This window comes from Oryzias latipes, chromosome 2, assembly GCF_053564925.1.
Source record: "Oryzias latipes strain Hd-rR chromosome 2, Olatipes_Hd-rR_3.1".
NCBI classification, from domain to species: domain Eukaryota; kingdom Metazoa; phylum Chordata; class Actinopteri; order Beloniformes; family Adrianichthyidae; genus Oryzias; species Oryzias latipes.
Window position 1 is genome coordinate 11,256,069 of NC_136238.1, and position 25,780 is coordinate 11,281,848.

The 25,780-nt window shown below is 38.1% G+C and overlaps 2 protein-coding genes across 5 annotated transcripts; one reads left to right on the forward strand and one right to left on the reverse strand.

Annotated features, from left to right (window-relative positions):
• Positions 1-873: 873 nt before the first annotated feature.
• enpp4 (ectonucleotide pyrophosphatase/phosphodiesterase 4) lies at positions 874-9,207 on the reverse strand. 3 transcript variants are annotated; one of them, XR_910160.4, is made up of 9 exons: positions 9,046-9,206; positions 7,769-7,994; positions 7,392-7,685; positions 7,201-7,305; positions 6,031-6,229; positions 5,743-5,916; positions 5,384-5,653; positions 2,484-2,683; positions 874-1,198 (listed from the first exon to the last, which is right to left on the reverse strand). XR_910160.4 is itself a non-coding variant. In XM_004066576.5 (9 exons), exons 1-8 carry the CDS (start codon positions 9,069-9,071, stop codon positions 2,580-2,582), a joined length of 1,398 nt encoding a protein of 465 aa, XP_004066624.3. In that variant the 5' UTR covers positions 9,072-9,207; the 3' UTR covers positions 874-1,198; positions 2,556-2,579. The 3 variants fall into 3 exon arrangements, 1 of the variants encoding a protein (XP_004066624.3); XR_013647977.1 differs by having other exon boundaries at positions 2,456-2,683; XM_004066576.5 differs by having other exon boundaries at positions 2,556-2,683; positions 9,046-9,207.
• A 953-nt stretch (positions 9,208-10,160) lies between these two features.
• Positions 10,161-25,202, forward strand: clic5a (chloride intracellular channel 5a). 2 transcript variants are annotated; one of them, XM_011484691.4, is made up of 6 exons: positions 10,161-10,831; positions 20,507-20,616; positions 21,723-21,848; positions 22,688-22,794; positions 22,878-23,056; positions 23,145-25,202. In XM_011484691.4, the coding sequence occupies exons 1-6, from the start codon at positions 10,253-10,255 to the stop codon at positions 23,307-23,309; spliced, it is 1,266 nt and encodes a 421-aa protein (XP_011482993.1). In that variant the 5' UTR covers positions 10,161-10,252; the 3' UTR covers positions 23,310-25,202. The 2 variants fall into 2 exon arrangements, with proteins under 2 accessions (XP_011482993.1, XP_004066623.1); XM_004066575.5 differs by lacking the exon at positions 10,161-10,831 and adding an exon at positions 18,193-18,526.
• The last annotated feature ends 578 nt before the right edge of the window (positions 25,203-25,780 follow it).

The window sequence follows — 25,780 nt, forward strand, 5'->3', positions numbered from 1 at the left end:
TATTTGTTAAAAAGGACTGTAAACGTCCTAATTGTACACATTTTTAAGTAGATTTTTTATTATGTCTCATCAATAAATCCCCATTAAAAATTCTGCAAAAGTAGAACATTTGACATATATTTGGGAGGAATTTTATGAAATAAAATGACTAGTGTTTTAAAATGTTCCCATCTTGTTGCTTCCGTACAAGTTATTTTAACAAGGATGACATAAGGATGACATTGTAAAAATGCTTACACTAGCAGATTCTGCATAGATAATTCCTTTATGAACAAATATAAAGCAGTAAGTTTGTAGATGATTGTTTTCTGAATATTGAGCAGCTCTATGCATTCAGGAATTTTTTTATCCTTTGTTTTCCTGCGGGATGTTGGGCACGTGGGTTTCTGTACTTTACACCAAATAACTGACCAATCAGAGAGCAGACATAAGAGAGGTCGTGTTGTGCATCTCCAGTTAGTCCGATCGTCGTGTCTAGGTTTAGTTTGGCGTTTCCGGGAAAAGTTGCGTATTTTTGATGGCTGTTTGTCATCATTAGAAAATGTGTTATTTTTCTTACAATACTTCCTGAAAATTACACCAAAAAAAAGAAAGAAAAAAATCTATTTATCTGTGAAAATACAAAGATTTACAATATAACAGACTGCAAAGAAATAGAAGTTTTAACATTTCAATGAAAACATGTACAGTTGAACACGATACAGAAATGTATTCTGTCTGTTTGATTTTATATATTTATCATTTTATTACGTTGTAATGTTGTGACTGCTATGATGGAAAAAAAAAGTAAATCATAAAGGAAAATGATGTAATTTTTCCAAATGTGTGTCGCTCTTCATTTTCACCACTTTTTCTAGAAAACCAAAAAAAAACTAGGAGCAGAAATTTACTTTTATTCACAGTTTTCAAACATTTTAGTAAAGACATGAAATCAGCCCCGAAAATGTGTTTGCATGGTCCTGACACATTCTAAAGAGAAAAAAACAGCAACTTTAAGGACAAAACATAAATAAAGCTGCTTTAATTTAAGTACAAAGACATGAGGACAGTTTTGCATCAGAATCAACATAAAGCATAGTCTTCACATAGTGACTGACTTCTTCAGTCTGGACCAAACCAAAGGTGCTTGTAGTGACCGGTAATGATGGTGAGAAAGCTGGATTTAGGAAAGCCTGGACATTTTCACACCTCACAGGCGCTAGAGAGGAAAAGAGAACAGAAAATGTTTGTAAAGTAAATGTCAACAGCGATCTGGGTCGAGCCAATATGGTGGGTGATTCAAAAGTTTACTCTATAGTCGATAAAAACTTGATCAAACTTTGGAGAAAAAGCCAAAGAAGCTTCTTGTTCTTCACACTACAACTAAATGGGATTCACGTTTTTTTTGGAAATCCATGACCTTTAAGTTGTATTCAGGAGAATTTACTTCTTTTTAGCACAAAAAAGAAGCAAAACATTAAAAAATGAAGAGAAGAAAAGACCTTTAAGGCTTTAAAAATGCCTACAAAAGTACGATCCAAGACTTTTGGTAATATCCAACAACTACTGATAATGCTGTCAACATTTCCAATGACCAGATTAAAAACCAACAAGGAATTACTTTTATGTGAAAATAAAACCTGTCTTTGATGTATTTTTATGTTTGCTTGTGAAAAAAACCAATTTCATTTTGGATTATTTAGCAGCTCAAAGACGTCCGGGACTTAAAGACCAGCAGGTTACCGTTGGACGGAACGTCTTATCCATTTTTAGGAGGTAAGTGAGACGCACCAAAGGGATTTTTTTTTTTAAACCAGCAGGTTAGGAGGAAAACGCCTTAGACACATTTGAAAGAAACAGACAATCAAAGTAGTAAGTTCACTGATGACGTCTTAAACCCCACGTATTTACCTGATTATGAGAAAATGTAAAAAACTGACGTTCTGGATCCACAATCTGAACACTGATATCAAACAAATGCAGAAAAGTGCTTAAAAAGTGTCAATATTTAGTATAAAATTTCCTTTTTGAAGTTATCTTAGGCATCCACTAAGATTTGGTAAAATCAAAGTAAAAACATTCATCACAGTCGAGGTACCGGTAATCTCTGTAAGCATTGGGGTACAAACACAGCCTCAACGGCAGGAAGTTCATGTCTAAATCAACACCTGTGAAGCCTGATAACTTGATTTTTTTTTTTATTTAACCAACAAATATTGCTAAAAACTCAGATTTCGGGTTTTGGTTGAGTCCCTCTAGCCATTAGAAAAATAAATCCTGTAGCTGCACAGCTGCAGAAATACATTGATGAGAATCCAAAAGCTATCAGGATGTGCAGGACTTCAATAGGCTGTTGGCTCCCTCTACTGACACAAAAGAAAGATTCCACAAAAAGCAACACCAGTCAAAAAGAAACCCAAAAAAACAACCCTTTCAGTGGTAACATCAACAAAAATAGCATCTTCCAGGATAACACCTGTTTTTGTTGTAGAAAGGAAGCAGACCTGAGGCTTGGACCTGCAGCGTTTCCGTGCACGATCCAGTCAACAAAGAAGGCTGCAAGGTGCGTGAATTACCCATCGCTGTGGGCAACACAAGGTTTACTCCAACAAAGAGTCGTCGTCATCATCGTTGTTGCACGAGTGCAGCCTCTGAAACCGCCGCTGGAGCGAGGAGAGGTCGGAGCTCATCAGAGGGAACAGAGCTGTGAGGAGAGAGGTGTATCATTAGTGGGTACATATTGTTACACACAACCAGTTTTTGTAGATGTTGAAACATAGACAGGCAGGGGTCTCTAGCCACTGTGGATCCCTTGGTACCAGGGCACACAGAGGAAAAACACAAAAACAATGCATACCTGAAGTTATTTTAGTTGTATTTACTATCTGATTCTGACCCTTGTTTTATTTTGGTAAACTACCAAATTCTGACCATATAACATACAGGTGATGATTTAGGAAAACTTGTGAAAGGGACATAAAAGAATCCAACAGTAAAAGCCATACGAAGAAACTTTAGCGCAGAAACTATTCCTGAGTGTTAAGATTAACTCCATTATGGATCACGATTTGAGGTAATATACACCCCCCACCCCCCCCAAAGGATCATCTGAACCTGAATTCATTTATCTCAGTGCTGTAATTTTGTCGCAGGACCTGAACTTCAGTGGCATTTTATGAAAAACACCCTGCAATTTACTCTTAAATGAGTAGTTTTGTTGACCTTCCATCCTTTGTTAAATATCTACAGACTCTCTTTTTCCACAAGATCAGGGGTCGGCAACCTTTTTTACTCAAAGAGCCATTTGGGACCGCCCTTAATAAAAAAGAAAGCACCCGGAGCCACAACCCGTTTTTATATCATTATATATATTATGCATGTATATATTATTCAAAGGTGCTCATTACGTCGATTTTCAATAACATGAGTGTAGATCGCGGGCCAGAAAAGATTAAAAAAAAAAAAAAAAAAAGTACTTCTTTAAAATCCACCAAAATCCTCACTGAGAAGTACGGGACTTGATTGACATGTAGATTGGCCAATCGGACATCGTCTGAAGCATACGTCGCTGCAAATGCACATTATGTTCTTTAAAGGATGATACCGCGGCCGCGTGTGGGAGGAGCTACTGGTTCTGGTCTGATCGCTGCATGGAGCGATGTGTTTATCAATGCATGGTAGACACGGAGAATGTGGAGAGATCAGGTTTATTATTTTGAAGAGTTCTACTTGGTAATCATGTTTCCATGTGTGAGTTCATAAAATCATCCCAGAGACATCAACTCCTGCAGGGAAAGCTGCGTCTCAATCTGACGCCCGTGTTTGCATCTCTCTGACAGAGTCTGAAGCCAAAGCCCCTCCTCCGCCTCTTTACCTGCTTTTCCTCTCTACCTGTTCACCTGTTCACATCCTCTGCAGGTGAGATTTGTTTCCCCCGCGCTCCTCAGTGTGTCCTACACAGAGAGCGCAAAATACGATAGTCGGGGCGCTCCAGCGCAGCACAAGGATGACAGAGCTGGACGCAGGTTATAGCGGGGATAGAGCGGGTTAAGCAAATGAATGAAAGAAGGCGGCCCGCTGAAGAAATATTCAATATTGTACACATTTTATTATTAGTCTGAACTATCTTTTATTTAGAAAAATCTTTTATTTTATCAGTCCAGTACGACAAAAAACATCAACAAAAGCTGTGTTGGGCGGTTTTTGGCTGGGTCTGGCGATTTTCAGATGACTTTTCGGCTGTAAAACTGTGACTCTATCTGGCAACACTGGCGCGAACTCTGTCATCAGCGAGTTGGTCTCTGCCCCACGGCACGTCAAGTTCCCGGCAGAAGATCGGAGTGTTTATTGAAGCCGCCCCGCGTGTCTCCTCCTGCTATCAGCTCTGCAGGTCTCGCCCGATAAATACGAGCTCATTACGAAGCTGTTTTTTACGTGGCTCGCGCTTCGTCCGGAGCCATCAGCGCCTTTGAAATGCCATGAAAAATGAACAAACTAAAATAAAATTTAATTATTATAAAATATTCATTATTTTCCAAAGTCACAGGGAGCCACAACAGATGGATGAAAGAGCCACATGTGGCTCCGGAGCCATGGGTTGCCGACCCCCTGCACTAGATTTTGTTTAGGATCATTCCATTGTAGAATCTCTGCTTCAGAATCCGCAGGAATTACGTTAAATGCGGTGACGGTCGAAAAGCTACGGTAGACAAAAGAATGTAAACACTGGAGCTAAAAGCTGTAAAAAGGCTTTTAACGGACTTCTTTTCATCCGCTCCAACTGTCGCCAGCACCGGGCGCCTGGGCATAACGACCCAAACTGAATGGCTCATAAACAAAAACAATCATTCTTGTTTGAGGTGTCTCAGCATTAAAGGGGTTGGATTGGGGTTTAGACAGAGCCGCGGTCGGCTGTGTCTGCAGCTCACCACCCCCCCAGAGGACAGGTCAAATGTGGAGAACACATTTAACACATAGAGGTGAGTGACAGATAATGGGACTTTAACTTTAATTATACTGCTCCAAAATAAACTTGTAGATAATTTCCAGGAGCAGTTTTAATGTTAGGGTTTCCAGCTACAACCTTATTGATGTATTTTTTTTATCCTAAACTTTTTTTAGACAGGAAAATGCCTGAATTAAGTATTCGGAATGTGTGGCAAAGTAACACGTTAGCTAAAAAAAAAAGTACCTTCATCTTAAAGCATTTAGTTTCCATTGGAAGCCACTTGGATTTTAGGAAGGACACTTTTTAGACAAATCTTCAATCTAACAGAACCATAAAATGTCAGGCATAAAAGTAAAATCAGACTTTTAAGGATTGTGGTCAAACGCCACCTAAGAAACTTGGCTCCATCTTTAAAGCCTTTTGAGAAAAGAGGAACTCTAAACTGTTTGAACCTACCAGTGATCAGAGTGAGTACCAGCAGGACGCCCACCACCAGGACAATCGCTTGGGAGAGAGTCCAGCAGCTCTCATGGGCCAGCAGGCACCGGGAATGGTTTAGCGAGCCGTTGTTTGGTCCCGGGGGCACAGACAACAGGCTGCACATTAGCGGGTAAACGTCCACGCTCTGTAAACTTTTCATCTGGACACCCTTATGGAAACTCGGCCCCACTGCTGCCAGAAAGGGGTGCATGCTGTGTAGGGAGTTGTCGTAGCCATGATCACCCACTGAGAAAGAAAAAGATCAGGAGAGGGGTTCTGTGCTGGTTCCTCGAGAACTCTTCGATACGTAGAGTTAAGTTGTATTAAAGACTTACTTCGCGGCAGCTTGTTCCCGCGCTGCACTATGGTCCAACCCTCATCTGCAATCAGTAGAAGCGGTTGGATGCGCTCATTGTTCCGGTAGTGTAGCCTATCAGGAATGGCCTTTTTCAAGTATGCAGTCATGTGGGGGTGGCACTTCTTCAGTAGATCGAACACAGCCTCTGGATCTCCAATGCAAACAGACAACCTTTTTAAAGCAACAAAAACACTACAATGGAAATTTCACATAGTTTTTTGTTAACAGTTATGCCACCAAACAGAAGAAGGCAGAGCACAGATACCTCCATTTGGAATGAGGGCTGCCACAGGTGTGAGGTCCACCAGTGTGTAGTTGTCGGGGTGGAGGCAGTCGTCCAAACGGATGAGGCGGTCGTTGGAGCATTGAGCCATGCCGTGGTCGCTGGTTATTATGAGGTTCACGTGTCCCCAGAGGCCGGTTCGCTTCAGCTCTGACACCAGCAGGCCGATGTTATCGTCAACCTGGTGAAGGAAAGCTCTGCGTCATTTCCCAGGAAAGACTTGAACATTTTATAAACGTTGGATGAAAATAATACATTTTCAGATTAAATTGGTCCTTTGTTGTAGCCGTAACATCTTCAGCTTCTATACAAAGTCTTTTGGGGAGAAACTCTCAATGTGGAGCGACCAAACACAAATGTATCCCGAGAACCTTGCACCAGCTCCATTTTTAGCATACATCCACCACCAACTGATGTCAAATTGGGTAGATCAAAGCAATTGATGGTACATTCCATTGGTACAAGACTACAGTCTCATGCTAATGATATTTAAAAAATAAAGAAATAGGGGACTCAAGACCTTAGGGAACTCCACATCATATGTGCTGGTCTAGTCTGTAATGACTTATATACACACACACACTTTCTTTTCTTTAAGATAAACTATTTAAAACCAATAATCAAGCTTCAAACCCTGTAATATAACTTGAGGCTACCTTAATGGTTTTGGACGGAGACAGGACCTCCACATTTTTTACGTACCGTGTTTTTCGCACTACTGAAAAAAAAAAATTGTGCGCCTTTTATAGTGTGGAAAAGTGGTGTACTGGTTGTATTGTTGCCATTTGCGTCATTTTGGTCAAACTTTTGCTTGAGACTTGGTGAGACTAACCTGATGTGAACGGAAACCCATACCATGAAACTCCTGCTGCAGTTTTTATGCTATCTTTTAAATGGGAAGAATGGCAGACCTCTTCAGATAATCAGATTTGTTATTTTCAATGCTGTTGTGTGCTACAAAGCTTTATCTTTTTCTTGAGTTGTCAACTTTGAAACAATACCATTGAGGTGTCAGTAGTTGAAAACCTTTGGTTGCAACAACCACAAAAAGTTAAACGGCTAAGCACTTTACTTTTAACATATGAAATGCGTTTAAATTTGTGCTACTGACTATATTGTTGTAACGACTATACATTTAGTGAATGATCCTACCTCCTTCAACACTTTAGCCATTGCCGTGGTGTTGTCAGGCCCAAAAAAGTGACCCGATCGGTCCGGTTCCTCCCAGTAAAGAGCTGTAAACATCACTCCTGGCTCCTGGCGAACAAACATTGCATGACGCCAAACAGCAACTAAGCATTTCTCCTTGAAGGTGGAGAAACGAATAAATGCTGCAGACCTACCGTTCCGTTTCCCAACATCCAGCTTGTCACGTTCCCCAATCGTTCCTGGAAGGTTATATCAGAGTTGTATGGGAAGAAGTGTGTGGCCGTGCGGTTGCCGATCAGCACATCAGAGCCGGGCCACATAACAGCCGCCGTCTTGTAGCCGGAGTCGAGAGCGGTGAGCCAAAGGGGCTCCGCCTCGCTCCACCACGCCGGGTCGGTGTCATTCTTGATGTTAAAGTGCTTGTGGCTGATGGGGTCGAACATATTGGAGGCCAAAATGCCGTGGGACTCTGCGAACAGCCCTGTAACCTACCAAGAACCAATCAGGGTGTTTTCAAATAATACAAGAAGGATTTCTTCATATAAACATTGACAGCATAAACAAAACTCACTAAGCTGTAGTGGTTGGGAAAAGTCTTGGTGATGAAGACGTTCGTGAGCTCCTCCACCAAGACGCCCTCACTGTATAGGAGTTTGAGGTTCTGCATGGGGAACCGGTTCAAGTAGTCAGCTCGGAAGCCGTCAAAGGACACCAGCAACAGCGGCAGAGGGGGAACCATGTCTTTTTCTGTGGCGGAAACGCCGCACAGGAAGCCCACAAGTATTTCAAGCAACATCCTGAAAGCACGGCAAAGACGAAATACTAGATCAGGTGTCGTTTCTGAACAGAAATGATGAAAATGTCAAAAAATAAATAAAAATCAGTCAACAAAACCCAAACCATTTTTTATGCAAATCTTCCCTTTGCTCTTTTTAGTTCGTTTTTTATCAGAGGGTGTGAAAGTTTCCGTTCAAAACCACATTAAGGAAATACCAAGCAGCTCATAACAAACCATCAGATGGTCTCTCATGATATTACCTAGAAAAACGGCTTTCTCTGAAACCACTGTTTATATGAAACAACTAGAACCTGTTTAGTTAGAGGCTGAATGAGGCATAATTCAAATTCTGATAAGTTGCATTGGCATTTGGGGGGGGGGGGGAATAAACCAGTTCTGCTACTTTTCTCTTACAATGCACCCAAGAACGTTATGTTTAGTAGCAACTCTAGGTTACATCAGGTCTTTTAGGTTATCCACATTTTTTAAAAATCAGATTTTTTAAATATAATTTCTTCACTCATTTAGCAAATAAATAAAAAAAGATATTTTGTATTTTAGCGACTACAAAAATATATATTTTTTGAAGTTTCTATCATTTGTTTATAAAACTGTGAAAAACTAAGACTTCCGTAAAACCATCTGAAAACAGACAATTTACACTTTATTTTCATCACTTCGTTCTGTTTTTTAAATAAAAAGAACCATCATTTCTCGCTTCAGTATCAGCAAAAACACTTTAAAAAGAAATCCCACTCTCTTTTTGATACACAATTATAAAAAACAAAAAATTGTAGTCGCATTTTCATTGAAATTTCCATACATTTTGAAAAACCAAACCAGGAAGTCATCCTGGTAAGATAACAAAAGGAAAGATAATCAAACTAACCAAAAGAGACTATAGCTGATCAACTGATGTCAAACAATTGTTTGTTGAATTTTAACCGAGCAATTTGATTGACAATTTTGAGAGTAAAGTCATGTTTCTTAGTAGTTAGCCCGAACAATAGCATCGGTTACTTTGCTCGGTCTTTTTGCTGTTAAGCTAGCTGTGATGATGGCGGCGTTACCTGTTGGGGGGCGCACAGGTGGGCATCACCCTCACGACGCCGGTGACATTAACTTTCCCGACTACTACGACAACGACCTCATCGATCCACCAGCACTGAATCCACGCATTTTGAAATAAAAAGACGTCAACATAAACTGAATCGCTTTGGCCACTTCCGGTATCGAATTTCAAAATACGTGGCGCGCACATATTAAGTCAAATAAATTGCGTATTTGTTTTTCGGAATTTATACACGTTTTTCCTTTAAGTCGAGTTTTATATGTCTCAACGATTAAAATTTAGTCTATACCGTCGTATAATCTCGTTTTATGATAAAGTTTAAAAGAAAATGCTTTTATTTTGACATTGAAACTTAGTTTTCAATGTTAAGTGTGGAATCTTTACTCGGATTTAACTGACAGGTCAAACAGCCAATCAAACGGACTTCAGATGGGACGAAACTAGATCCTTATTTGTAATTAGGTAATCTTTATTTACTTACTTTAAAAAACTATTTATTAGCAAAAATAATACAATATTTTATGACTTCAAATATTCATTTAAATTATACTTTTACTATAATTCTGCTTCAACGATATATGATTTTTTTTCCCCTAAAAAATGTAATTTTTTGGCACCACATTGTCGGACAGTTTTTATAATCAAAGATATGATTTTTTAAGGTTTTATTTTATTTATAGATAAACATTTTATTTTGAATTTTCTGCTTGGGTTTTAGCTTAAATTGAGATAATAAAATTACTTTTTTTTTTAAATGTATGATTTATTTTTTGTGTATTTCACGTTTATTTTGATCTTTTTTTTTTAATATTTCCTTGAGTACTACGCACATCTGAAACTTTATTTAAACAAAAAAGTTACACATTTTTAGGACTTTTAGCCACCAGCGGACTCCATGGTTGCATCTGTTCTTCTCGGCCCTGACGAAAAGCATCATGATGATGTTTGACATTCAACTGGGAGGAACCATGACTGAAGCTGGAGTGATCTCCTTTGGGTCAGGGGTTTTGATGATAAGTGACTTTATGAAGATGTGGCCCTTCACTCATCCACAGCCATAAAATGCGCTGAAGATCAGTGTTTTCCTTGCGATCACCCATCCCTGTACAAAGTCCTGTGTTGCTTCTTGATAAGGGAGCCGCTCTTGACATTTCAGTCGCTCTGCTGTGAAGCCGGATCCAGTCCTCTCGCCTTCTTCACTGACGATGGATCACGTGTATGAAACCCCACAGAACCCCTACCAGAATGACAACCCGTACGAGATGCCGCATGAATCGGAGTATGAGGAAATCTCAAATATTTACGAGAACTCCGGATCAAACGGCACAGAGATACCTGAGCCCCCTGCCTTGCCAGCACCCGCTCTTTTGGCAGAGGAGCGACGGGGCAGCTCATCCTCATCCTCATCTTCATCCTCTTCCTCATCCTCCTCAGACAGCGACGAGAATGAGGCGTTGGAGAAAAGCAGCAAGGAGGAGATAGAGGCCAAAAAACAGAGCGACGAAGATGAGAAGGAAGACAAAAAGAAAGAAGAAAGCGAGGACAGCGACAGCAGTGACAGCAGCGACAGCAGCGACAAAGAGAGCACAAAAGACACTGAAGAAGAAAAGGGGGCAGTCGAAGGGAACTCCAAGGAGTTGAACTGGGACAGTGGGTTTCCAGAGGTGGATGGGGAGCACTCCTCACGTCGATCCTCATCTTCTTCCTCATCTTCATCGTCAGCGTCCGAAAAAGAGGAGCCAGAACGTCAAGGAGATGATTTGAAGGTCACACTTTACGTCAAGGTATGAAGCAAGCATTCTAGCAGCATAAAGCCAAAAATAAAAATGTATCGGGTTTGAACCAAGAAATGTGACAAAGTTGATAAGTTTACACTGAATTTTTAGCAGACTGTCCCACCGCAACGTTGTGGTTTTTAGGAGTTTATGCTTGTGAACATGTGTGTTTGTAGTGCCAGGAAATTATACAGTGCTTCTAAATATAGCAAAAGCTGAGCTAACAAGATTGTTCTGAATACTTTTGTGAGTACTAGCTAACTATTTTTCTAGTTAGCTTGCTAGCTACATTGGTAGATCTTACATCAATTTAGCTAAAACAACTTCTACAGTTTTTTTTATCCATGTAACTACCAAACTAAATCGTTACATAACTAAACTACAGTTTAGTTATCAAACCAGATTGGGAGCCAGCTAGCTAGCTGAACTTGTACCTATTTACCAATTCAGATAGCAGACTAGAAAGGAGGGTAGATAGCTACAAAGATACACAGTCCACCAACCAAATTTAAAGTAGTAATTTAGCCTTTCTAGTTTAAGTCAAGCCAATTGGTTAAAGTTGTAAAAGTGTGGATTCGCTTGAGTGTTACGTAACAGATGAAGGCGTGGGAGAGTTTCAAGCGGAAGTTCTCAGCACAACAAAAGCTGGGTGTGGTGTGCGTGCAACAGCAATGCAAAACTCACCTGTTGTGTTAGTATGGAGAATGAAATGCAATTGTGGGCCTTCACCCATACAGAGATGGACGTTTTAGCGCACTGCTTTGCAACAGGAAGTGGCTTTATGAGCGATCTCTGGATTTTCCTGTTCCGATTTTTTTTTCTTTTCAGCACTCGGTTATCCATCTAACCGTTAAAAGGTTACTATCACGAAGTGTGAATCTGTTACATAATCTGCAACTTCCACTCTAAAGTTCAGCTGCGGTGGACAGTACAAGCGCCATAAATTTTATACTTTCCACTACACACACGTATATTACTGCCATATAAGTGAGTAGGGTCCTAAAGTGAGAGATCAAAGTCTGTCGTTTGTGGAAGAGACACTTTCAGGCAAAGAGAAGCCAACAAGTCCACAACTATTTCAATAGTTAACAAAAGCGACAGCGTTACACAAGAATTCTAGCTTAAACCAGCACCGCTGAGAGGACAAGCCATTGGCTGTGGCTTAGGAAAAGTGACATCACATGGAAAAAAATGACCCAACTAAGGCTTGATCAACCTTTGGTGGGCCTACCTCAGATTAGGGTATATTGTGATTAATGGCTGAAACACTCTAAGATGTTGAGGTACACAACAAATGTCATTTTGACCAAACTTTTCCTTGAAATGGTAAATGGCGTATACTTATGTAGTTTTTTCTAACTTCCTCGAAGGCCCATAGTGCTTTACAACAAATGTGTCTCGCAGGTGAAACTTAATGGAAGTCCTTTCTACAACATTATAAATTGACCTAAATCTGCACATAAAAACAAATCGTTGCAAACATTTTTTTAAGTGTAAAATGGTTCAAGACATGTGACTCTTGGCTAAATTATGGGACCAGTGAGAGATTTTTTTTTCTTTTTAGCTGTCAGCACGTCTAGGAGGTTTATTGGCGTCCATTGAAGTCTAACCTAATAATTTAAAACAAAAGAAGTATTTAGTATTTAAACGATATTGAATCAATAACCCATAAACATAATAGTGAGGTACAAAAAAAATATCACCTGACAGTAGGCCTGCACAATAAATCACAAATTTATCATTATCTCTATATCAAGCTGTGCAATACGCATATCGCAAAAGTCTGCAAAGGTTGCGACAAATGGTAACCTTAAATGTGCTAAAAACAATCTTATGGCAGCTCGAAGTTTTTAACAAATCAGATAAATCCCTTTATGCATTTGACCAATCGGATGTACTCTTGTAAGTCATTGACCAATCGGATGGAGCCCTTTGATGTTTGATGACCGCCTCCTATGTCGACGAGGAGCGTTTGGAGTGTAATTTAAGTAATGTTGACTCGTAATTAAATTAAACTGTTAGAGTGAAATGGAAAGAATGTAATTAGTTGTTTTCCTATTTGTTTATGTATCGCAAGTTATATTGTCATCACAATATTGATCACTAAAATTGCAAATTTGAGTTTTCCTCATATCGTGCAGGACTACCTGACATCAATTATGATAAATATAAAGGGCATTTAGGTAAGGTAGTAACAGTTTTGTTTTAAATCCGTACTCTAATTTTGAAGCGAAGCGTTCAGTCAGCCCCCCAGTGGATGCTTGATGAACTGCACTAAGATCCAGTGATTGTTTCTTATTTTCAAATGTGCTTCAATCTGGAAGTCAAAGGTTTACAGGTGGCTTTTATCTCGACACTTACTAATTAATGTCACTTAAGACGCCTATTATTAGACCAATTGAAGCTCCAAAAATAACTTTTTGCTGATGTAGCATTTCGAACAATCTTTACTTTTTGTAAAGATTCATTCTATAAAAAGATAAACGGTAAAAAAATCATATTCCCATTCACTGGTGTAGTGGGGTATTAAAATATATTCATGTTGGCTTAGAACTGCCATTATGTTATTTAATAAAATGCTTTTTTTGTAAAGCCGTTTTTTTCTAATGTAGGCATACAAAAGGGAAATGGTCAGAGCCAGGACTTAATTTAAACTTACACAAGCTTTTTATTCTTTTTGATAACAGTATATCAAAAACAGCTCATTTTAAATATTACATGTAATGTTTCCCACTGTGAAAGCTCAATAAATAATTCAATCAGAACTCCTAAGACAAATAAAAGCTTTTGTTAAATTAGTGAATCCTTGTGTTGAATGAAAAAAGAATATTAATGTATAGAAAAAGCTTTTAATAATAAAACCCCAACTATTTTAATGAATATTTTGTATTTATCTTGGTGAGGAAGAGAATATTCTGTAGTCATCAAACTGTTGAAACTTCTGTCCTTTTTTTTCACTTTTTATGCCAGATGAACTTTGGAAACTGAGGCTGATGAGCCATTTTTTTTAAACCTATCTTCAGTTTCGACCTGGTTTCCACTCCAATCTTCTTTATGGTTTTATTTGCTTCACACATATTGACTTTAGACAGTCATGAAGCTGAAGGGAAGGACTTTGCAGGCCCTCAGAACATCTTGAAAGGACATTTTAAATAATCTGATTTTTTTTGTTTTATTACTGCAAATGTTGCGCGAGACATTAAACTATACTTCAATACATGCTTCAATATCTACACATTATTTATGACATTTCATTTGTCAAATGTCATAAATGACTTTTTTGGCACTTAAGCTTAAATTTTTTGTTTTAGCATATGCAGATACATTTATTTTTATTTTATTCTGACTTGGGTTGTTTTTTTAATTTAATGACACAATTGAAATTTTCAAATAATATTTTTAAATGGGAAAACAACAAAATAATGATTATTTATTATATAATAGATTAAGTCATTCTAAACAGGCCTGTGTTCAGTCCCCCACTCTCTGATATTTATACTATTTACAAATGGTAAATCTACTACAATAATAAAATATTGACGAATACTGAAAAATAATGTCAAAAAGGTTTCTGCTTGATGGACACACGAAAGGTTTTTTCAAAAATTATATAAACTTGATCTAGACATTTATATATATTATATTTTAAATATATGGTTTGAATTTTTTTTTTTTAGAAATTTAGTTTTAAATGTATCCTAACACAAATGAAAATGTTATATTAGTTAATACATTTGCATCAGGATCTGAATGATGTGTCACTTTGTGCTGTTTATTCATTAGTGATATGAAGAAAGACCACTAGGTGGTGGAATTGTTTAAAAATAGTTTTTCAATTCCTTGTGGCAATTTACACGAATATATTAAGGACGAAAAAGCCTGAATGTAGACTTAGAACTTAGAAATTTTTATCAAATGGTGAAAAGAAACGTAATGCTCCAAGTTTTTACATATATGATGTATATATACATTTTACTTTCTTATTGTACCAAGAATGCTATTCAGGCTGAATCCCCATGTTAGAATTTCCACTTTCTGTGTTTTTCCACTCTTTTCACAGTTTTATCACTAAACTTTAGCTGTACTCTTCCTCCTGCTCAATAAATAATAATGAGTTTTTTATTTTCTAAAATTTAACTAAAATACAAATATCGCATAAAATGCGTGCAGTGGTTAGCGCTCCTGCCTCACAGCAAGAAGGTCCCGGGTTCACGTCCCGGCTGGGGGACCTGAAGCAGAACACAGATGGGGGACCTTTCTGTGTGGAGTTTGCATGTTCGTGCTTTCGTGGACTCTCTCTGGCTTCCTCTCACTGTCCAAAAACCTGCTTCATAGGTCAAATGGCAACTCTGAATTGTGAGTGTGAGTGTGATTGTAGCCCTGTGACAGACTGGCAAACTGTTCAGGGTGTCGCCTGCCTTCACCCTCAAGTGGCCGGGATAGCCCCGTGACCCCAAAAGGGATAAAACGGCAGAAGAAGAAGATGAATGAAAAGGAGCAAATTTTTGATAAATATAAAGTTCTATTACCTCTAAAGACCCTATCCCATGTCAGGACACTCCCACTACTATGCTTTTCTGCTAGATTCTAAATGGTAAACAAATTGTCATCACATATAATGCTTTTTAGCAACATATTTACCCATTTACTCACACATTCACATGGGACTAAAAGTCATGCATCGTTTCTCTTCAACAAAAACACAATGCTTTCTTGTGGCCAATTTATACGAGAAATCTTTTATTTTTATCTGAATTTCCTTCACTTTTGTGTTTTTCAAGACCTTGTGAAACTCCACCAACTTAAGGATTAGTATTGGAAGATTAGTGCAATTAAAGAAACAACTTTAAAATTATATGATTAATTGGTAGGATTGTGTTAACCCACAGAAGTTTCTGGATGTATTTTTAAGAATGTCTAAGTGTCACATTTTTGATGAATTCAACGGACATCCAGCGGGTATCTTTGGTCCCCTTACATACAGAGATTCCTTCTACTTCTTTAAATCTTCTGACATTAACAAATCCTTTAAATTACCTATACCGTGCTTTTCTTGAGCCTTTCAGAGTAAACTATATCTATATATATCATCATATATTACCTTTTTATTTATATATTACCACTAAAGAATGACATTTTCAAGAAAGATGAATTATTTTCTCGGCTCCAACCCGACTCCACAACTCGATCTCTGAGGTCACTGCCTTTCACTCCTTGTGGGTATTGCCCATTTCATGACGTTAAACTGGAGTCCATTTCAGCGCTTGTCTGCATTTCGCCCACATAAACGAACAACATCCGAACTTTTGCAAAGATGGATGTGCATATTGTGCAAATAAAATAAGTGTTCTTACCGATCACCGCTAGCTCCACGGAAGAAGTGGGTGTTAGCCTGAGGGCGGTGCTGGCAGCGCAGACTTTTCCGATGAGGGACCTTTCATACATCACAATGTGAGAACACAGTTTTTTTCTTGGATTGGAGGGGGTTGGTGCTCAGAGTGCAGATTTTTAGAGGAATGCTTAGAAATGCATGAAAGGATCAAAATACCACTCTGAGGTTGTTTTTTGTGAAAAATTAACATTGAAGTTGATTTTGTATGATAAAGGCCCTTTAGAATTTCCCATTAGGCACAGGATGTCTTGATTGTCTATTAGATAGCTAATATACAGTTTATCTACAGTAGATGGCTACATCTACTGTAGATTTAACCATCTACTGCAGTCATCTACTGTAGATGTAGACATCCACTGTAGACATCTACAATGTATGACTACATCTACTGTAGACATCTACTGTAGATGAAGACATCCACTGTAGACATCTACAATGTATGACTACATCTACTGTAGACATCTACTGTAGATGTAGACATCCACTGTAGATGTAGACATCCACTGTAGACATCTATAATAGATGTCTACTGTGGATGTCTACATTTACTTTAGACATCTACTGTAGATGTAAACATCCACTGTAGACATCTACAATAGATGACTACATCTACTGTATACATCTACTGTAGATGTAGACATCCACTGTAGATGTAGACATCCACTGTAGACATCTACAATAGATGACTACATCTACTGTATACATCTACTGTAGATGTAGACATCCACTGTAGATGTAGACATCCACTGTAGACATCTACAATAGATGACTACATCTACTGTATACATCTACTGTAGATGTAGACATCCACTGTAGATGTAGACATCCACTGTAGACATCTACAATAGATGACTACATCTACTGTATACATCTACTGTAGATGTAGACATCCACTGTAGATGTAGACATCCACTGTAGACATCTACAATAGATGACTACATCTACTGTATACATCTACTGTAGATGTAGACATCCACTGTAGATGTAGACATCCACTGTAGACATCTACAATAGATGACTACATCTACTGTATACATCTACTGTAGATGTAGACATCCACTGTAGATGTAGACATCCACTGTAGACATCTACAATAGATGACTACATCCACTGTAGACATCTACTGTAGATGTCTACAGTAGACCTCTATATGCAGGTATCTTTCAGAACACTATTGGTAGACATAAAATAGAGTTGTCAAAGGTGTTCTGCAGACATCTACAGTGGATTTCTTCTACTGTACATCTAACCATGTTGCAGACCTCATTTATTTAGTTAATAACATTTGTCCAAATTAATTGCTTTGAATTTTTCTTTTTGCCTTTTTAAGACACATGTTGCCCCTGTTCCAGCTGTTTCTAGACCTGCAGTCGACAGTTTTTAACTACCCTAATTTCAAACATAACATTGGGAAATTTGACCATTTACACATTTATATTTATTTTTCATTAATTTAAAAAATTCAAACTCCTTGTGTTTTTTTCTTGAAATTTATTTTAAATTAGTGTTGTAGATTTGGCCAAAGTTTGTCAAATATTATTGAAATTCATCAGTTTTTTGTAGTCTAAATTTTGTCTGAATGTTTAATAACCAGAGTAAAACATATTTCTTTATTTATTTACTTACCACAAAACAGTTACAAAAAATTAAAACAATACACACACCTTTTTGTGTAACAGTGAAAGGGGAACAGAATGACATTAGAAAACATATTATTTCTGTTTCTTTTTAAAAAATAATAATAAAGCCATTGGTACTTTTTTCCCTCTTTCAAACACAAAATAAAAGGGAAAAATACAACAAATGAGGATATTTCTGTGTTAGCACAAAATACAACTATAAAATATTGACAATAACTCAGAAATATCTTTAAAATTTCAAATCTACCTGCGTGGTTCAGGAAATGTGTCTGTTGTTCATGGAGAAGGGAAGTTTGAGACCACAAACTTTCCCTCTCTGCGGTTGAAGTTCTTTCACTGACACCCCAGCCCTGCCCCGTGAGCAGGGGTTATTTTTGGTCAGCCTAGTCATGGACCAGCGCTGAGGCCTTGGGTTCAAATTGAACCTCACCCCCCACCACCCAGCTCTTCTTGTCACACTGCCTGGCATTAGTCCTCAGCTGACACGGGCAGAGCTGCTGTGGGACAGAGGCTGCCTCACCGAACGGACCTGCAGCACCAACTGCCTCACAAACCCAACCAACACCACATCTGTGGGGGGAGAGACGCACAAGCAAACCGGGTTTTTTGCTGACCATGACGGATACCGTTGGCGAGGAGGACAGGGACCCAGACATTGAGCTATTTGTCAAGGTGGGGTTATCAAGCTCTTTGTGCCTTTGTGTTCAATCCGCTCCCATCCCACCTTTAAATCACAAACTTAACCTACGGCTTCATATTTCACTCCAAACGTTTTGTTTTCTGTGAAATGAAATGAAATTTGCCAAGAAAAAGTTGAGGAACAAGTTGGAAAACAGCTGTCAGTGTTGGAGCAGCCCCTTTAAGCGTGTGCATGCCACGCTGTTGTTGTTGGTAGACGATTTTCCATGTGTTAACCTGACACCCACGTGCACGGACAATCTGTCTGTTTCTCTCCCCCTGCTGAATTATTACTGGACATCTCTCAGTGCTGGAAGCAGCAGCTTTAAATAGTCTAATGAGACAATACAGCACAATCATGCCTACGTGTGCTCTAAGGGGCAAATGGTCTGAAATACCCTGAGGGGGGATTTTAAGAAAAAGTGTGAATATATGATTTTTGTTCAGCTTAACTGGCATCATCTTTGGCATGATTTAATTTAAGCAATTTATTTAAAAAAAAACTACCTTTATAGGAAATGAATAATTTAATTACCACTCCATTATTTTACAATAGTTATGCTCTTTGTAGTGAGTGGCTTTCATACCTTTTTTTTAACAGTTTCACTCCACAAATATAATTGTTTTGATTTTTGTTGCCAATTAAAAAAACATTTTATTGTTGAATGATTCCGATAAAATTTTACTGACAGTGTATTTAATGCGTCCAAAAGGCCTTTTAGCTAAAAATGGGTTTTTCTCAGGTTACAAATATCTTAAATTACCATACAATTAACAGCATTTCATTTCCCAACAAGTATTTTTATGAAGTGGTTTAATTATTTTGTTTATAAAATGGTTAAATAACATTGGCTAAAGGGTTAAAAGCAAAATTGGGAACTTATCTCCACTTTTTTGTTATGTTTTTGCTCAGTTGAATAATCTTTTTCCTTTTTTAATGTTTTTCTTTTTGTAACTGTTTGTTCGTAGTTTTAAATGTTTATACGTGATATATTTCTGCCAAGCAGTGCTTTAAAATTCTTCAATGTGTTTTTATTGCAATTGAGCTAATTAGTTTAGCTAAAGTGACAGGCTAAACAAAAGTGTTTACGGTACTTTTTTAAAGGAATTCAATAAGTAATTAAGTAATAAAAAACTGTCAATTTCTCATAAAACATGTTTGAACTCATATTCCAAGAGATTCAACTTGTTTGTGAATCACAAATTGATGTTTCTGCCAATTAGCTAATGTAGGCTTTTGTTAAGTAATGAGAGAACAATAATTACCTAAAAGAAAACTCTATTTGTTTCATCAGATAGTGAAAAGACAAAAATCTACAAAGTCTAAAAAGAATTTGGCCTTTTTTTTGCATCTGTACATATAGAAATGTCTTTTTTCCCCTAAATATTGGTAAATATTCACAAATATTGTAGTAATTCAAATTCCTATATCAAAGTAAAAAAACATTTATGTAATATAGCTTGCAGAATTAGCATTTGTATGACACTGCATTGAACAAACAGCAGAATAAGTGGTCATTTTTGATTTATTTTTAAACCTGAAAAATATACAGAACCTCACTACCAATTTGGACTGAAAAACCAAAACCTAAGGTTATAAAACGTTTAGGTTGATTTCAAAAGCTCTGTATATCATGGAAGAATTGCTTTAGTTGAGTAGAGTGTGTTAGATTTCCAGGTTGAAATGGGCAGTGAGGCGGCTAATGGAAGCACCGTGGATTATTCATGTTGACTCTGTTTCTCATTACAGTGTCCAGTTACAGCTTGCTTGATCACATGACACACACACCCCCACTAAAAAAGACCAAAACAAACAGTTCTAATCGTTGTTTTATAATCTGGATTGATGATTGCTGAGCTGGTAAAGCATCCATTATGGACTGTGTGTATCAGATGTGTCTTTGTTGAGGCAGTGTGTAGATTTCTACACAGGACAAAACTGTTCAGTGTCTGATTGTGTTTGTGCGTTTGCAGGCTGGGAGTGATGGAGAGGCCATCGGAAACTGCCCCTTTTCTCAACGCCTCTTCATGATTCTCTGGCTAAAAGGGGTGGTCTTCAACGTCACCACTGTGGACCTGAAGAGGTCTGTATTTGAAATCATCCACTGTTTCAGTTTCACCTCCATCAGACTGTACTGCTTAGATACACACGTACATTTTCACTGAAGAATTCTTAGGTCATTCCATTCTTTATTAGCCTTACGAGCTATTAGCTACCATAAATGTATATGCAAGTTTGTCACCAGAGCCTCAATTTTAAACCTTGTGCTATCCTAGGCACTTTACCATTGGGAGTGGGGTCATCTAGACCCACTAGACAGTGCGCTAAACCTTTTATCTTCAATGATTTGTGAACCTCACTGGTGTCCATGGATTACATGAAATCTTTCCACCTTTATCCACCTTTGTCATGGTAGGGAGAACACGTCAATGTATGGGTGGGGTCATCTAAGATAGCACTAGGGTTAAAGAGGTCACTTCATTAGGGGTTCTTTCATTTCAACTCTGAATCGTTATTATGGCATTAGTTCAAAACTTAATGCAAACAGATGCCTAAAACTACACTCAGTTCTCCGTCTTATCTTCTCAACAAGCTATTTTTGGGTAATGACTTGCCCCCACTAGGGGTATCATTGCGGGGTCAACAAAGAACTATATCACCCATCTTTGTTTCCAATAAAATTGAATTAAATTCTATACATAAATTGCGATTATTTAAACTAATTTAAGCTCGTAGTTCAATTGACACAAAGGCTCCTGTTGGATTAGTACGTACAAAATGTGTTGCAGTGAACTCAAATACTCTTCACAACAATTTTACTATGAATTCATACGCACATTTTTCTGTTATATTTACTGAACCCTTTTTAGGAGGGCAAGAAAATAAAAAAGAGAACCTCCCACTGCAGCAGAAAACAGAACAGAGACGGAAAACACACCAAAAGTACAAAAAAAACAACAACAACAATATCATGGCCACAGCCGTCCAACAAGCCTTTTATTTGGCGACTGCTGTAACAGCCAGCTCTGCTAACTGCCCAGTTACCCTCATATCCACCCTATTTGTCACATGTTTGTGTCCTGATTGGTCAACAAACAAAACAAATAGCATCAAGTCTTGGCGACGATTTCTTTGTTCACCAAAACTGATAATAAAGCTGGTATTCATACGAAGTTCTTTTCTCATCAGGAAACCTGCTGATCTCCACAACTTGGCCCCGGGGACAAACCCGCCATTCCTGACCTTCAAGGAGGAGGTTCTTACTGACGTTAACAAAATAGAGGAATACCTGGAGCAGATGCTTGCTCCGCCAAAGTAAGGCTAGCACACCTTTATATGCAAGCACCGTGAAATGCTGCTGCTATTGGGCGCCACTGGTTCAGGCGGTTGAGCAGGTTGGCGGTTCGATCCCCGCTGGTGTGTGAATGTGCATGAATGTCCTGGTGATGGTCAGAGGGGCCCTAGGCGCAAACTGGCAGCCACGCCCCTACCATCACCAAGTATGAACCAGGAGGGAATGAATAATCAGAATCAGAAATACTTTATTGATCCCACACGTGGGAAATTTGTTTGTCACCATAGCAACTGACAGCAGAGAGGAAAAAAAGACTAAGAATAATGTAAAAAAACAAGAACAAAGAAAATGTAGCATAAATGCAAACGACAAGGTAGTATAATTTAAAAAGCTATTTACAGAACAGTGCAGGTAAAAAGATGTGCAAAAGAAATGTGCAAAATAGAAAATAAATAAATAGATAATAAAAATGTGCAAAGGTTATCTTTGGCATTGTGAGTTATTGAACAGGGTTATTGCATTGGATATGAAGGATTTCTGGTACCGGGCAGTTTTGGAGCGGAGTTGTCTGAGCCTCCTAGAGAAGGAGCTCCGCTGTTTGTCCAGAACAGGGTGGAGAGGATGCTCTGGGTTGTCCATGATTGAAAGGAGTCTGTTCAGTGACCTCCTCTCCATCACTGCTTCAAATGTTTCCTGTTTGCTGCCAATGACAGAACCCTCTTTCCTGATCAGCTTGTTCAGTCTGTTGGCGTCATTGACTGCAATACTGCTAATTATGGACACATTGTAAGCGCTCTGAGCGTCTGGAAAAGCGCAGATAAATCTAATCCATTATTATTGTTTATCTTCTGTCCTCCAGGTATCCCAAACTTGCCCCGAAGAACCGTGACTCCAACACAGCAGGGATCGACATTTTTGCCAAGTTTTCAGCATACGTCAAAAACACCAGACCCGATAAAAACCGAGGTGAGAAAAAGGCCACCTCTGACTCATTACGGCCTAGATTATGACCAGAACGTTTGACCTGAAAGGCCTTGGTTCCTTTCCAGCTCTGGAGCAGGCTCTGAACAAAGCTCTGATGAAGCTAGACGAGTACTTGATGAGTCCGGTTCCCGAGGAAGTTCAGAAGGGGCGGCACCACGAGGAACCCTCCACCCGCAAATACCTGGACGGAGACGAGCTGACACTCGCCGACTGCAACCTTCTTCCCAAACTTCATGTCCTCAAGGTAACGAGCTTTGCTGTTTACATCTGGTTCATTTGAAATCCCAACTTTATTTTATCTATAAATATATCCTTTTTTCTCTTTTTGAAAGGTGGTGGCAAAGAAATACAGAAATTACGAAATCCCATCTGATCTCAAAGGGGTTTGGCGTTACCTTGGCAACGCCTACGAGCGAGATGAGTTCATCAACACCTGTCCTGCTGATGAAGAAATTGAGCTAGCCTACAGAGATGTAGCCAAGAGGCTAGGAAAGTAATGAACGCCACAGAAGCAAGCACTGCAGTACCTTTTTGTTTATTGTTTTACATTTTGAATGAAGTCAAAGAATGTTATGTTTGACGTTTGTCGTATTTCTAATGATCTAAAGATGCTAAAGTGTGGTGAAGAAGGAGAAAACAGACAGTTTTTTCTGTTTTTTTAATCGTCCTTGTTGCTGCAGTTGATTTATAGCTTTTTGAAAAAAATGTTATTTTTAGGAAAAGAAAACAAACTTTGTTTAATCCAAAAGGCCTCAGCTGTTTGAAAGGTACCATTTTTTTAACAAAAAAATAAAACAAAAAAAACAGAAAAATTAAGCGAACACTTCTGACGCTTTAACAATGAGACGTCTAGTTGATAGCAACCTAATCGAGTGGGATGACTTTATAACAAAGCACTCATATATCAAACAAAACGTTTTGTTGGGAAAACAGTTGAATCATTTGTAACAGGAAATTAAAAACTAGTTTCTAAAGATCTTGACAGAGGTTTTAGTGGAAACACGCTCACGTTCATTTGCTAGTTTGCTTTGTTAACCTTTACTATCACTCTTTAACTGTTTACGCAATTATCACAACTGTCAAGCTGAGGAAAGCAGCTTTGCCGAGATATGCGACCCTCTACAGCGGTGAAGTGTTGATGCCATAAGCAAATGACGCAGAGAGAAATTCACATTCACTGACGTACAGTTAGTAAACTTTACGTAAAGCTAGTAAACTTTACGTAAAGTTAGTTAACTTTACGCAAAGTTAGTAAACTTTACGTAAAGCTAGTAAACTTTACGTAAAGTTAGTAAACTTTACGTAAAGTTAGTAAACTTTATGTCGAATGTTGCACATTGGTGCAAATGTGTTTTTTTTTCTCCGCGTCAATTCCATTCGGAAATAATACGTTCACTGCGTAAACGGTCGTAGAATTATGGTAGATCAGAGAGCGTGTGTGTGTGTCGCCGGAATTTTACTAGTGCTGTTTTAGCTAGCTGTTGTTTCGGATAGCTAGCCTTGTCAGGGTACAAATATGACTTCAAAATTTTGGGGTTTGCTGGATGTAATAAATCTAACTTCAAGCACCAACTCTGACTAGACCAATAATTAAAACAACTTTATGTAGTTAAATGATTCTATTTAGGAGGAAATACGATTTTTGCCACATTGGCTCGTTCATAGAAAATGATTTTTGAGTGGATGCTAAATGTTCCGTCGTTGACGCTCACTTTTCTTTCAAACGGGTGAACAATTGATGTGCATGAAGCTTGTTTTATGTGCAGGAGTCACTAGGAGGGTATTTTAGAGGGAAATTTAAAGCCAAAGCGGTGACATGTTTGCCTTTCTTTGAAACAGGGCATTGGTTAATTCTACAGTGATTCAATTTGAAACACTGGAAAGCTTTAAATTGTCTTTTCAAAGTCATGAATCACTGTTAGTCCTTTACTCAAAATGTCAGTTTTGTTGTCCAAAACTGTACACATCCATCTGCTAAAGAAGCAATAAGAAACAAAGTAGAGAGTACGTCGCAGCTCTCTGTTGCGTGTCTTGCTTCTCGTGAGTGCCTTAAAGGGAATGAAGCCTTCTGCCCACCACTTTTATCTTTGTACAGTAAATTGTGTGCGCTCAAACATAAAAAAATGTTACTGTGGGACAGAAATCTAATCAGTCTGTAAATCATGAACAACCACAGTCATACTTTGATTAGAACCATGAATCTGTTGTGCATACTCTTGTCCATGTATGGATTCAAATAAAACACTTTTTTTTTTCTCAGAGTCTGATATTTAACAGCTTTAGGTTTTTTTGTGTTGGAAATTGTATTGTCGATGCATGATTTGTGTGTTTGTGTGTGTTATCATGCAAAACCTACAAGAATAAATTACGAATCTGTCGTTTCAATAAGATTTTATGGCTGGATGAGCATCTTTATCCTTTGTGTTTCTTTCAAATTGTATACATAAATAAAACATTGAAAGCCATAAGGGGGCCAACCCAACTACTGTCCTAAAATCAGTAAACTTATTTAAATAAACAAAAAAAAAACTAATGTGGTTTGATTAAAAAGGTTTTGTCTTTTTGAAATACAGAATAAGAGTTTGGGTGATGTTGAGCTGCCTTGTTGCTTCATAAACTTGAAATTTACCCACATTTAAAGATCTTGACCCCAAAAGTGTTAGTGACTTGTGAGTTTTTATCACTAATTTCATTAAATAAATGTGTACAAAACATTCTGTAGATGTGATCACCCAAAAAGAAAGCAAATAAAGTGCTTTTTTTATGGAAAGGATAAAGCTTTTTTTACTGTCTTGAGATCATTGCATAGATCTATTCAAAGTAGATCCTGGCTTCACTCATTTAAGAGTTAAAGAAAGATTTAAAAAATGTATTTTAAACTGTATGTAAATAGTTTAACAGCCACTAACACACATGAGCAAACGTGGGTTCTATTATTGTAGTGACTCCTAACAGCCACTAGATGGCA

Bases quoted from the DNA above. Each gene is read 5' to 3' on its own strand.
- clic5a (XM_011484691.4), top strand. From the start codon at position 10,253: ATGGATCACGTGTATGAAACCCCACAGAACCCCTACCAGAATGACAAC. The intron at 20,617-21,722 runs GTCTGTATTTGA...TTTTCTCATCAG, and splicing joins ACCACTGTGGACCTGAAGAG to GAAACCTGCTGATCTCCACA. The intron at 21,849-22,687 runs GTAAGGCTAGCA...TCTGTCCTCCAG, and splicing joins CAGATGCTTGCTCCGCCAAA to GTATCCCAAACTTGCCCCGA.
- enpp4 (XM_004066576.5), bottom strand. From the start codon at position 9,071: ATGCCCACCTGTGCGCCCCCCAACAG. The intron at 7,686-7,768 runs GTGAGTTTTGTT...GGTTCTTGGTAG, and splicing joins TTCCCAACCACTACAGCTTA to GTTACAGGGCTGTTCGCAGA. The intron at 5,654-5,742 runs GTAAGTCTTTAA...TTTCTTTCTCAG, and splicing joins CGGGAACAAGCTGCCGCGAA to TGGGTGATCATGGCTACGAC.